Below are 13413 nucleotides of genomic sequence, written 5' to 3' on the forward strand. Positions count from 1 at the left end.
ACTGGAAGACACTCAGTTGACCCTGACGTGTTCACTTGTACATAAGTAGTGTCCAAAGAAGGAAAAAACCCCTAACTACAAACGCAAGTGGGTATGGTATCATTCAATTAACACGCCTTATTTAATTTATTTAAAAACACTGTTAAAAGAGTGTTTTACCAAAGTGAGTAAAGTTCTAAAGCAGGTTGCACTATTTGCAGTGCATAGGCTAAAAAAATTAGTTTGGGATCAGTTGCAAATGAAAGAGAAAATAGCGCATAACTCGGAATGGTATATAGTATGTAAGTACTTTGTAAAAAAAAAAAACGCTAATCTGAATAAAAATGGGACTTGGACAAACATAAACAGCATACAATTGAGCTATGTCATACTACATTGTATAGTGAGTTATTTCCTAGATTGTTGTAAAAAAAAAAAAAGGGGGGTTTGGGTTGGGGAGGTTTAGCCTGCATATAACTCTCCAGCTGCTTTTAAAGTTTAAGTCCCAACATGTCCTGGGTTTTGTGGTTCCACAACAGTTCTGTCTGAGAGCACTTGTGGAACTACAAGTCCAATCATGCCCTGTGAAGACTGACAGGTCCACATCACCTGCATGAACACAAGTTATCTCTCTCCCTCTTTACTAAAAATCAAGTTTTGTATCTTTAGAACATTGAGATAAAGTTTTAAGAGTAAAATACTTTAATTTTCTCTCTTAGTAACTTGTACACCTCATCATTCTCCATCTACAACGTGATTCTTGTCTGACCTGCTGTCTGATTGTAACCAGACGACTTCCCCAGGGGGAGCTGTGTGAATGTATGCGTGGCAGTCTCCCCATCCCTCAGCATGGGGGGCAGGATCTAGGCTGGGTGTGAGCAGAGGGAGGGACCTACTAACTTTTTTTTTTTAATACACTTCACCAAAGTTTGCAGAGTTCCATTTGGAACGTCAGACCGGCCCCATTAACTGGTGCAGCCCTCTATTGGTTTACACCACAAGGAAGAAGCCTGCAGTCCCTGCAAGGAGCTTATTGATTGCACAGCAGCAGTTAGTGATCAGACACACTGCTGGCCACCATGACTAGTGCCAGGCACAGAAATAAATCCACTTCTCCAGAGAACAACTCCCAGGCGGCATCTGGCAATGACGTGGCAAAGAAACCCCAAAAAGCCAACAAGGGGGCATCACCGGGGGGGCGTGGGGTACTGCACAAACTTTTTACCCTTTTGTTCTATGTAGTCCTGATTGCATTGGCTGCCTGCACAGGTTGGTTTATCTTTAGTCTACTGGAAGAAGTTTCTTTAATCAACCACAAATTAAACCACTTATCTGCGCAAAAAGGTGAATTGGCAGAGACCGTGAACACCCTCCAGAAACAGGTAAATGGTTTGTTTAAATTGCAGAAATTTTGGCTAAGCCATCATGGTGGCTGCATAATTTAAATAAAATATTTTATTGTCAATTTTCTAATTTTAGTCTTTTGGGCTTGCAACCTACCTAAATGCAATTGTCTTTGTAAAATAGAATTGGAATCTGTTTAGTATAAGTAGGTGCTTTTTGCATTATGTTTATTTCAGTTTGCATATAACCTTTTAGCAGTTCCATTTTTTTTTCCATATGTATTTTTGGCTCCTACGTAAATAAGCTAAGTGGACAGTGGGATGTGTACTGTATTTATGTACATGCACTAATGCTTGGAATGAATGAAAGACAGACCTCCCCCCATTAGTAAGGCTCATACCAGATGGTTATGTCATTTACTAGAGGACAGCCAGGCATCCTGCACTTTAGCAGACCTCCCAGGTACTAGTTGGTGCAATAATTGGTCTTGGACATGTAAAACTTCCCACATATTGTGAGCACGGATATTTCATGTAACTTTGTTATATATCTTGGGTGTAAACTCTGTGTAATCAATAGTACAGGTTTCAGGATTACAACCTCCACCTTGGATTTAAGTCTGAAAGATAAATAGCTTCCTTTTAGAACTGGTATTATTTGACCTTTACGTGTATTGTTATGCAAAGGTAAATCTTTGGAGGTTTAAATATTTTTTATGTTGAAACAAACTGTATTGGTATGTTAGATTATTAATAATAATAATAATAATAATAATAATAATTATTATTATTATTATTATTATTCAGTATTTTTAAAGTGCCTAAATGTACACAGTTCTATAATTAGTAACCGGATCAGGCCTTACATACAGGTATAGAACAAAACAAAGGGCCTTGATCAGCAGAATTTTCAATCAACCTGTCGTTTAGATGGGAGTTATGCCGAGTTAACAATCCAGCCCAATTGTATTTAATATCCAAAATATACCCCTGTCTGAGAGTTGTACTGTGTTCTGAGATGCTTCTGACGTGTTGTTAAACTGATATATTTATAGGTTCAGTCCTGACCTCCTTCGTAATGGAACCGGTTGAACGAGATGGAAAGCTTGCCAAAACAAAGAAAAATAATTTCTCTGTATTACAAAACCAAATTGCAAAAAAGTTGATGCGCTGTAGAGGATGATGAAATATACTGAGCTTCTCAATGAACGACAGGGCAGCTGTGTATAAATTTATTTTCATTAAGCAATTATAGATGTTTCAGGCGGTCAGATTTCTGTGCGAATCCATACCTGCCAATTTAAAAATTGATTAGAAAATTTCACTTGTATAATGAAACGAAACAAACCACAAAACTACAAAAATAAGAGGTTAAAGCTGCAGTTCTCTTAACTGTAAGAAGACACATGATAGTGTTCATTTTAACTTATCTTTTCTTTTTTTTTTTTTCCTTCAAGCTACTCGTCATGTTTCACAGGTTGCGTCATGTTACTACCATGGCAACCACAGTCACATGATATATAATGTAGCCAGTAGAGAGGCTTTGGAACTCCCCTTTTGACATCTTGCTCTTTTTCAGCACAGTCCCCCTACCCCTTCCTTCCTCTGCCAGCATGTACATGTAGGGATTGGCTCTGACTCAGACATCCGGTTAGCCTCACTTTGGGAATGAACATTAATGCTGAAATGCAAATAAGTTCAAGCTGAGAGACACTGCTTTTTAGTGGCAGCTATATCAGTTTCCCATATGGAGAGATGTTCCAAATGGGGAAAAAGGAAAAAAATAGTAAATTTATGTTAAACAGATTATATATATATATATATATATATATATATATATATATATATATAATTTTTTTTTTTATTTTTTTTTTAATCACATTAGGGTTACAAATCCCAGGATGGTCTGATTTGAATGCGTTTGACTGTAAAAATCCTGTGACGCCATTGAAGGACCAACCTATTGCTTTGTGAGAGTGCTGTTTTTCAAGTTTTTGCTGCTCCAGGCAGTTCAGTTCGTTTCCCCTGTGCTCAAAGCCAGCAGAGACAGAACTCAAGTGCATTGAAACGTGTGCTTGTTAGTCTAGCTGCACAATGCAAACCTGAATATCTACCAGATTTTTCCGGTTGCTGTGCTCATTTATCTAGAGGGGAGCTGTGTATGAATTTAATATGAGGTGTATTGGTGCTATATATTTCTCCAGCTCTCTGCAACCAGCATTTACTAAGCTAGCGAGTACAGTCTGGAGGCCATTGCCATGGGGGATTATGGTGTACCTTTGCTGCCATGAGCTGTTTCTACATTGGCTGTAAGACCTAAGTATTTGCAATCCAAGTAAATTTATACAACCAATCTATATCTGCAGACTGTGAATGCAGTTATGTGGTCTACTCGCCTAATATTCATGCGTCTGTGACCTATCCATACCCTAGGATGTAGTGACCTCACTAGTTTATAGATAATTAATAGGCTGCATTTTGGTTCTGGTTGAGTCCACCAACTGTCTATATATGCTATTCTCAATCAATCAACCTTTTGTATTTTTTTAATTATATAGGCCCTAGGTTCCCAAACTGTGTGCCACGGCTCCCAGGGGTGCCGTGGCGCTGTCACAGGGGTGCCGTGGACAGGAAGAAGAAGGAAAAAAAACAAAACTACTTACCAATCCAGCGGCGCCCGGGACCCAGCATCCTCCTCCCTCCTCACTTCTCACTGAATGTGACGTCATCAAGCCCAACATATTCACTGAGAAGCGGCAGGAGAGAGGATGCTGGGTCCCGTACGCTGTAGGATTGGTAAGTTTCTCTTTTTTTTCCTTCCTCCTGTCCACGGCGGGACACAGATAGGGCACAGCGCAGAGGCAGAGGGGGCACAGCGCGGATGCAGAGGGTGCAGAGGCAGAGGGGGCACAGCGCGGATGCAGAGGGTGCACAGGCAGGGGGCAGAGCGCGGAGGCAGAGGGGGCACAGCACGGATGCAAAGGTGGCACAGCGAGGGGGCAGTGCGCGGATGCAGAGGGGGGCACAGAGTGTGTGGATGCAGAGAGGGCACAGAGTGTGTGGATGCAGGGGGCACAGAGTGTGTGGATGCAGAGGGGGCACAGAGTGTGTGGATGCAGGGGCACAGTGTGAGGTAGCTGTAAATTATTCTTTGACAAAAATATATTTGAAAAAAATATATATAAAAATATTCTTTTCCCTTGGATTTATGTGTATTATTTTTGCATACAACTAAATAAGTATTTCTGTCCTGACCTAAATACTTATTACTTTTTTTTGACTACTTATAAAACGGGACTGATCAGTAATTATTTTGGAGGGGTGCCTTGAAAAAGTTATGGAGACTCTAAGGGTGCCGCGAACTGCAAAAGTTTGGGAACCACTGATATAGGCTATAGTCCTCTTGCAATTCTTTTACGGTTTACATTGCATGTAAATGAGGGAGTAGATGGGTTAAGCAGGTATCCTAGGTATGCAGAAATAAACTTGCCCTTTTTATCCGTTGACAGATACATATTAACATTTACAATATGTTACCCTGGTCGTCATTTACAGTCTACACATTTTTTTTTGTTTTTTAGGTTGACTTACTTCAGAAAACAGTTGGACGAGTGGAGTTTATCTCAAAAGACATTCAGGAAAAGCAGCAAAGCCACGACGCGTCTATCAGAAATAGCGAAAAGGAACTGGACGTTGTGGGTGTCATCCTTAAGAAGCTGCAGAAAGATGTGTCTAACGTCATCCAAGATGTGAGAGACCAAGGGGACAGAGATCTTGTCCTCTTTGACAAAACAATGAGGGAAAAGTTTACAGAATTAAATAATTCTATCAATGATGATCTAGCCGAGCTTTCTGAAGTACAGAAGTCAAGCCAGGATGAGATTAACAACGTCAAGTCTAAAATAGCTTCATTAGGAGAATTCCGTTCAATGAACGAAGAACTGAAGGCCTTAAGAGATGTTGCTTCTCGCTTACAAGCCTCCTATACATCCAAAGAAGAGTCTATTAACTGGTTAATGAACAATGCCGTCAATGTCGATTCCGTTACTGCCAACAGCAATCAAATTGAGGCTCTCCAAAACGAGCATGACCATTTAAAGAGAGATGTTGAGGCACGGTTGGCAGCAGTAGATGACTTAAAAGAAAAGCTTTTGAAAAACGAAGAGTCCAGCTTGATGGGAGAGTTTGAGAAAATTGTGAAGGATTTTGAACAAATTTCCTCTTCCGTTGCAGAGATGGAAAATAATTATGTCTCTGCTAACAATGATTTGCTAAAAGAGATTGAAACTAACAGAGACAGCGTGGAACGGAGGCTGGGACCTCTTGAAAGTACAGTGGAGTCTTTGAATTCTGAACAGTCTATGCTGAGATCTTCCAAAACCAATCTTGAGGAATACAGCCAGAGATTGAACGCCATGGAGGAGTCTCTCGGTGGTTTCAAGCATTTGTTTTCTTCTGACGGCCAAGGGAGCCCTGAAGCAATCGAGACACTATCGGCATTGAAAAAAGCTCAACAAGCATTATCCGAAGATATAGATAAGTTAAAATCCTCCATTGCAGTCCTACCAAATGCTGCTCCTGATTTTGAGAAGTTACAACTGGAAGTCACCACTGTTTTTGAAGGTCACAGGGAACAGATTGAAGAATTAAAACATGACTTGGACCAGTGCAAGAGCAAAGTCGCTGGGTCATCTGGGCAAGAAGTCGGTGTTGACAGCTTGAAGTCCTCTGTTCTGAAACTGGAGTCTGACTTGAAGATGTTAAGGGAGGCTGTGGATAGTTTGGTAGCATATTCTGTGAAAATAGAAACCCATGACAAAGATTTGGAATCTGTTAAAGAGTCTTTTGAAGATCTTAAAGAAAGTACTGATAAACTTCTAGTTAAATTCGAACAGATCCAAGAGAGTGTGTAACTGCACTCATTTTGTTAAGAAGACCTGTAGGATTGTCTAATTCTAGTTCTGAATGTGTTCTCATTAAAGGTTTAGATTTTTTTTTTTTCTTCTATTTTTTTTTTCTTGTAAATTTAATAGGAGTTTTAACTCTATTTCATATAGTGCAGAAAACAAAATGTGTCTTATGAGAATGTCCATTACTTGACATTGCATCATATTTGGTAAGAGTTAATTTAGTACACATTAGGTAAGAGATTCACTTTCTCCCAATGTTATAGGGGCTCTAACCCTCATGGAATTTGTCTAATAAAAATATTCTTGTTGGAGGTTTTTATGATGGCGCTAGGGAGCTTGCTTGGTGTGCTCATGCAGTAGTGATACCATTGTTTTATTTTTCTTCCCATAATCCATCTATCCCTTCCCAGAATCCTTTTCTCAGCCCTATTGAGGTTTGATAAACATCTCAATGCAGTAGTTTGGAGAGGTGACAAGAGATCTGTGTTATACCCCTGCGGTGCAGTGATGACAACAGTGTGACGAGGACCAGAAAGAATTAGAGAGCGGGTTGCAATCCCACCCCTATGAGCCTGCTCATAGTCTACACACAGAGATAACCTAAAACCATGTCTAGTGTAAGTATTACTCTAGGTACACTTAAGCCAATAAACCTTTTTGAGGTTGCAGAACCTTTAAAGCTCTGGTGAAGCTTGTTCTGTAGAGCAGACACAACTGTCTGTGTATCTAAGACTATCCTTGTTGTACTTACACCCATCTACTTCACGCAGTGGAGATGGACGCTTATTGGGCTGACACTAATTCCATTAAAAGTCTGCCCATTAATTCTCTAGTGCTGCCCCCACTGTGTGTAGGAAACTGGATTCTGCCATTTAAGTAATTGGGGTGGGTTTGGGCTTAGGTACAAGTTTGTTAATGGCAGGAGTTATTATTTAGTGTAGTGGAATCCACACATGACCTACCTTATAGTCCATATACACCGTTGGTTTCTTTCTTCATCTTATTTTGTAAAATTACTGTATTGTATATTGACCGTTTTGAAATCTAGTTATGAATTGACAAATTTTTTTCCCAGCTACTCATGCACTCAACAAATGATAGTTTTATATATAAATATGTAGAGTGACTTTTTCTATCATGTGTCAAACAAAAAAAACTGATCTAATGCCTTTGTGTACTGCTGAGCTGTGTAACCTGCGTCACTATGAAGATGGCAGAAGTTTTGGCTACAGCAATGCACTTTATATCCAGGTATGGATTCGGGGGAAGGCACATAAGCCTGGACCTGCTAATTATGCAGCTGCTGCTCTTGTCCACTGTGCTTACTGTCCATGTTCTGCAGCCAGTCATTGTCTATTATACTGCCTGTGAGGGAGGGTATGAATCCCTTCGGGTCCTGTGAATATGATCCCTCTGTTCTACCACTTGGGAGGAGGAAGGGTTTTTGTGTTTTTTTTGTTTTGTTTTTTTGGAACATATGTTGAGTTGGAGTTCCCCTTTAACACAATAACAAAAATATGGTAGGTAATAGGGGGTCCTTATGAAGCTATAGGCATCGGGTGAAAGTGTCACTGGAGAATTTTTTATGCTTCTCAGAAGCGTCATACAGCGTTCAAACTGCAGATGAGCAGACATCAGAGGACAGTGTGATATATTGCACCCATTCTGTTTTTAGTAAACAAACAAGTAAAGCGTGCGACAAGTGATCTAGTGTGTGATCACCGTTGCTATGCCAATTGTATCTGTAACCTAATACTTTAAACAACCCTTAAGGTGGTTAATTTTTCAATGCAAGCTGCAGGCTCTTGTTTAACAAAGCAACCCAAAGTCGATGCACTTTATAGGACTGTGCTACAGTGTTCTAAGATTCCAAGGTCACTCCAAGCTGTTCTTCATTCTATACATATTGGTAGTGGTGTATTCTCCCCCCGACTCTCCTCATTACTTTAATGAGAAAGTCACATCATTAGACCACAAGGAGACAGAAGAATAACCACAGTATGGGATCATACTATTGATTGCACTGTGGAATTAGTGGGGATCAGCTCACATGTTCACTGATCAACCCTGTCAGGGAACAAGGTTAATTCTGTAGGCAACAGCTGTGCCATTACTCAAAGAAGCACCAGTAACCCACAGATGTCATACTTTAGTTATAAGGAAAATACAGGTAAAATGTACAGTGATAATATAGTGGATATAAAAGGTAAACACACCCTTATTGGAAGGGCAGGTGTCTGTGATGGAATGCCTGAAATTAGGATAAATGGTGTCAAACTTTTTCTTCCACCTTTAATGTATTTTACAACGAGCAAAATGCAAACGATAAACAAATTGACAATTGTCAGGAAAAACAAGTTAAATAAAAAAAAAACAGTACCCTGGTTGCATAAGTGTGCATACCCTTTCATACTGGGACTGTAGCTGTGTTCAGAGACAACCAAGCTAGAAAATGTGGGAGGGGGGAGATATATATGTATATAACGCTGCTTCTCACCTTTAGAAATACACACACAAACACGTTTGGTAAAATGTTTGCAAATGACTCTTGTGTACTTGATTACTCCTACTGCCTAGATTTTCCTAATATCTTGGGCTTATTTTGTTTATTTAGGCTGTTTGTGTGGCAGTTGCCATTTAAAACAACCTTGGCTCTTCCAAATTGATTTGATTTTCTATCCATTCGTTTTATTTGCACTTAGTGTTAAACTAATAGGGATATACTAATTAATTTAATCAACATGGTGTAACTGCGATACCACCTAAAAGGCAAATGTCTGCTGTGGGAGTAACTGCACAGCAAGAAGCAGCAAAAAGACGGAGCGGGGTAAAGCCCGACGACAAACTGTGACTGACGACCAAAGAGAACGTGATCGGCATCGCCGTGGGCCCCTGGGCAGAGAAGCGGGGAGGAGGGAACTGGGGGCCACAGCTCACTAGCTTCACGTGCTCCGGGCCCCATTATCTACATGGGCCACGGTGCATCGCCCCTGCTGACATGCATGGCACATTCATAAGTGGGCATACCAATTAGGAATGGCCTAAAGGCATCTACATAACAAGTATATTTCAGCCATGTAGACCACACCCACTTCACTGATCCCTCCTACTTCTACATAACTACGAAAGCTCCACTCACCAGTAACGCCCCCTTCCAATAACCAGTTTAGCGATGTGAATTATACACTTAGCAAGTGACTGCATATTGTATTCTGATCCTGTGACCCTGGAAGACGTTTATTGTGATTTGAGCCAACACTTTTCAAGACAGACTTGTCCAATCAGCTGTGACCAAACACTGTCAGCACTGCTCACCCTGAGCATTCTTTATGTCTGTGAGGTTGCCCTAGAATATACACAGTAAGATAGGTGCCGGGAGGAAGATTATCCAAAGGACATAGAACCCAAGCCTTGTCGGCTGCAGTTTAGATGAGGGAGGTGGATTTTGGATTAAGTCTTATTGGAGACTGGAATTCTCATTTAATATTGCCTATAACCCGTGGTTAGGAGAGCTAAAGTGCATTTCCTAAGAGCACCTAAAATGTAAACCCAGATCCCAACATCACGTATACATTTCTAAATACAGACTGAAAAGTGCATAGGACACAAGCATATTTAGGGCAGCCCATGTGACTGCTAAAGAGCCCAGCACCTAAAAGATTAGGGATTGTGCTTTTTTGTTTTGCTCTTCTACCAGTATGAATACATATTGTTCAGCTGCTCTTGCAGCACTCAGATTCAGCCACTAATGAGGATAAAATTAATGTCTGTAACTCTGTTATCTGGGTCAGGTTAGTAATGATGTAATTTTATAGAGAACGTCCGATGCCTGCACATAGTGGAGGCAGCCATTTTAAGGGCTGAAGAAACACGTATTGGAATGCGGAATATCCATGCACTAAGAACCAGCATCACATGGTATCGGCCATGATCATGAAGTTCCTCGGTAATGGCTGTTATTCCTAATGAAATAAAAGTATTTTCAGTCTCATGAATATTGGTTTAATCCACAAAATGGCTGCCTTCCTGGTATGTAGGTGAAATAGGGGTATATTTACTAAACTGCGAGTTTGAAAAAGTGGAGATGTTGCCTATAGCAACCAATCAGATTCTAGCTGTCATTTTGTAGAATGTACTAAATAAATGAAAGCTAGAATCTGATTGTTCCCTATAGGCAACATCTCCACTTTTTCAGTAATGGGTGTTTTAATAAGTTGGAACAGAGCTGGAAAGAGTTTCGGAGGGTTTAGGGCCCTTTCGCTGGTTTTTCAGGGCTCTTACTTGCTGTGAGCCTGTGGTAAGCAGTTGACCCCACAATACAATTTTAAGTGTGCATCCACAGGGTCAGTGCTGGAACAAGAAACATGGAGACAAGACCAGGAACAGCAACTAGTGTCCTGGAAACTATGCAGAAGGAAACGTAGTAAAACTTACTCTAAGGAGTGTACAGCTGGAGAAGGTCATTCACTAGAGCCCTGGCAGGACTGAGGCAGGTGCAGGGGAAGTATCTGGGAATGAGGTCAGAGCCAGAAACATGTCCATGGAGCCAGAGACACAGAGACTGGCCATTGCAGTTCAACATCCTATCTGAGGTAAGGCAGGCAGCACAACTTCAACAGTCAAAGAAGGGTAAAGGGCCGGGCAGATGGCAAAACTTTGGTGGTCAAATCCAGACACTAGGCAGTCCAGACGGTAAAACAATGATGCAGGCAAGGTCAAGGCAGGCAGAGAACTACAATGGTTAAATTCAGGTAAGGTCATGGAAGGCAGATTACTACAATGGTTAAATTCAGGCAAGGACAGGGCAGGCAGAGAACTACAATGGTTGAATTCAGGCACGATCAGGGCAGGCAGAGAACTACAATGATTGAATTCAGGCATGATCAGGGCAGGTAGAGAACTACAATGGTTAAATTCAGGCAAGGTCAGGGCAGGCAGATTACTACAATGGTTGAATTCAGGCAAGGTCAGGGCAGGCAGAGAACTACAATGGTTAATTCAGGCAAGGTCAGGGCAGGCAGAGAACTACAACGGTTGAATTCAGGCAAGGTCAGGGCAGGCAGAGAACTACAATGGTTAATTCAGGCAAGGTCAGGGCAGGCAGAGAACTACAATGGTTGAATTCAGGCAAGGTCAGGGCAGGCAGAGCACTACAATGGTTAAATTAAGGCAAGGTCAGGGCAGGCAGAGAACTACAATGGTTAAATTCAGGCAAGGTCAGGGTAGGCAGAAATAAAAACAAGGTCAGCAAACAAACCAATTCAAGAAACAGAATCAACAAAATCACCTTTCTTCAGAATATCTAACCTTGCTCCAGTAAATAGACACATACTATTTAGAGTAAGCCCTTCAGCACTAGTCCTGTACTTATAGGAATGGCCTTAAGTGCCAGTCATGGTAGCTGCCAGAATGGCTTAACCAGAGTATAATTTGTATATATTTTAATGCATGAACTTGAAGCCTATATTTAATGCCTTAAAGGGGTCATTGATGCATCTTTCCTCTTTGCAGAATGAATGTGCAGAACACTGATCGTTGCAAAGCAGCATAAGTCATTATTATCGTCCTTTATATATACTGCGACAACATATTATACAGCACGTCCAGTCCCCACCTCAGTGAAGCTTAAAGCCTAAATTATCTACTCCACCAACACACTAACCTACCAGTATGTTTTTAGATTGTGGGAGAAACTGGACAACCTGGAGGAAACCCACACACAAGGGAAAAACATATAAACTCCACACAGGTAGGGCCATGGTCAGAATAAAATCCAAGACCCTAGAACTGTGAGAGAACAAGGCTAACCCCTGTGCCACATTCACAGGAAGGTGGCATACGCCTGAAAGCTTAAACACACATGGGGCTAGATTTACTAAACTGCAGGTTTGGAAAAGTGGAGATGTTGCCTATAGCAACCAATCAGATTCCAGCTTTCATTTATTTAGTTCATTCTACAAAAAGCTAGAATCTGATTGGTTGCTATAGGCAACATCTCCACTTTTTCAAACCCGCAGTTTAGTAAATATATAACATGGTGTTTGTTTGTTCTTTAACTATTTCTCCAAAATGTGGATAGAAGCACAAGAAGGTAAAAATAATACACATAATGGTAGACATTGTTGTTCACATCTTGGTACAGTAGTTGGTAGCGAAGACATTCACCTAAAGGGAGGTAGGAGTATCAACAGGACAGGTGCAACAGGATTTCCCCGAAAGGACTGTGGGGCACTGTCAATCCATGTAGATAAGTTAGGGATAGGACTAAAGATTATGAAGAACACTAACGACTTAGGGCTAGATTTACTAAGCTGCGGGTTTGAAAAAGTGGGGATGTTGCCTATAGCAACCAATCAGATTTTAGCTGTCATTTTGTAGAAAGTACTAAATAAATGAAAGCTAGAATCTGATTGGTTGCTATAAGCAACATCCCCACTTTTTCAAACCCGCAGCTTAGTAAATCTAGCCCTTAGTGTAAGTTAATATAGATAATATATAAACTGTATAGATACTATCACATAACCCGTATAAATAGAAAAGTGAACCTGTTATGCCTGTGTGTGTGAATGCGGCTGGATTTATGGAATGTGCGTAAAGTTTGGACATCAACATGACGGCGGTGTCTGCAGGGGTGATACATTTTAAATGTTCCGATTGAAGGAACGTGGCAGATTGAGGGCCTTTGTAGCTAAATGCACCTCCTTTTTTTACACACTCTTACAAAAATTACATAATTTTTTGGGATGAGATATTTAAATAAGACTCAAGGGGTAGAAAGGGCACATTAACAAGGGCATTCCCTGGTCTGCTGGCAGCCACAGATTCTTTACCCACTTGCCTCCCTACACACCCTCAAACTATACTTTCAATGGGATTTCTTTCACACCTTTTAGGTATACTTTATTTGGTCTTTTTTTGCCATATTTCTACGTATGTAATAAAATGTTCACTTTTTATATTCGCACACATAATAAAGACAGTATCAAATGTTCTCTCACTTCAATAACTTATTGAAGACATAAAGGGGGGAATTCAATTCCCCCCGAATTTCCGCGGCGTTAAAACTATTAAGGTAATAATGCGCTTTATTACCGTTATTACGGTAGTTTTAACTTGGCTTTCTGCTTGCAGCTCAGGGAACTGTAATACTGTATTACCGTAATAACGGTAATAAAGCGCAT

General features: G+C 40.7%; 1 protein-coding gene across 1 annotated transcript; it reads left to right on the forward strand.

The window, feature by feature from the left end:
• The first annotated feature begins 902 nt into the window (after positions 1-902).
• CKAP4 (cytoskeleton associated protein 4) lies at positions 903-6320 on the forward strand. Its single transcript, XM_075210178.1, has 2 exons — positions 903-1361; positions 4904-6320. The coding sequence occupies exons 1-2, from the start codon at positions 1059-1061 to the stop codon at positions 6233-6235; spliced, it is 1635 nt and encodes a 544-aa protein (XP_075066279.1). The 5' UTR covers positions 903-1058; the 3' UTR covers positions 6236-6320.
• Positions 6321-13413: the final 7093 nt, after the last annotated feature.

The sequence above is a fragment of the Mixophyes fleayi genome, chromosome 4 (genome assembly GCF_038048845.1).
Source record: "Mixophyes fleayi isolate aMixFle1 chromosome 4, aMixFle1.hap1, whole genome shotgun sequence".
Classification (NCBI taxonomy): Eukaryota; Metazoa; Chordata; class Amphibia; order Anura; family Limnodynastidae; genus Mixophyes; species Mixophyes fleayi.

Bases quoted from the DNA above. Each gene is read 5' to 3' on its own strand.
- CKAP4 (XM_075210178.1), top strand. From the start codon at position 1,059: ATGACTAGTGCCAGGCACAGAAATAAATCCACTTCTCCAGAGAACAAC. The intron at 1,362-4,903 runs GTAAATGGTTTG...TTTGTTTTTTAG, and splicing joins TGAACACCCTCCAGAAACAG to GTTGACTTACTTCAGAAAAC.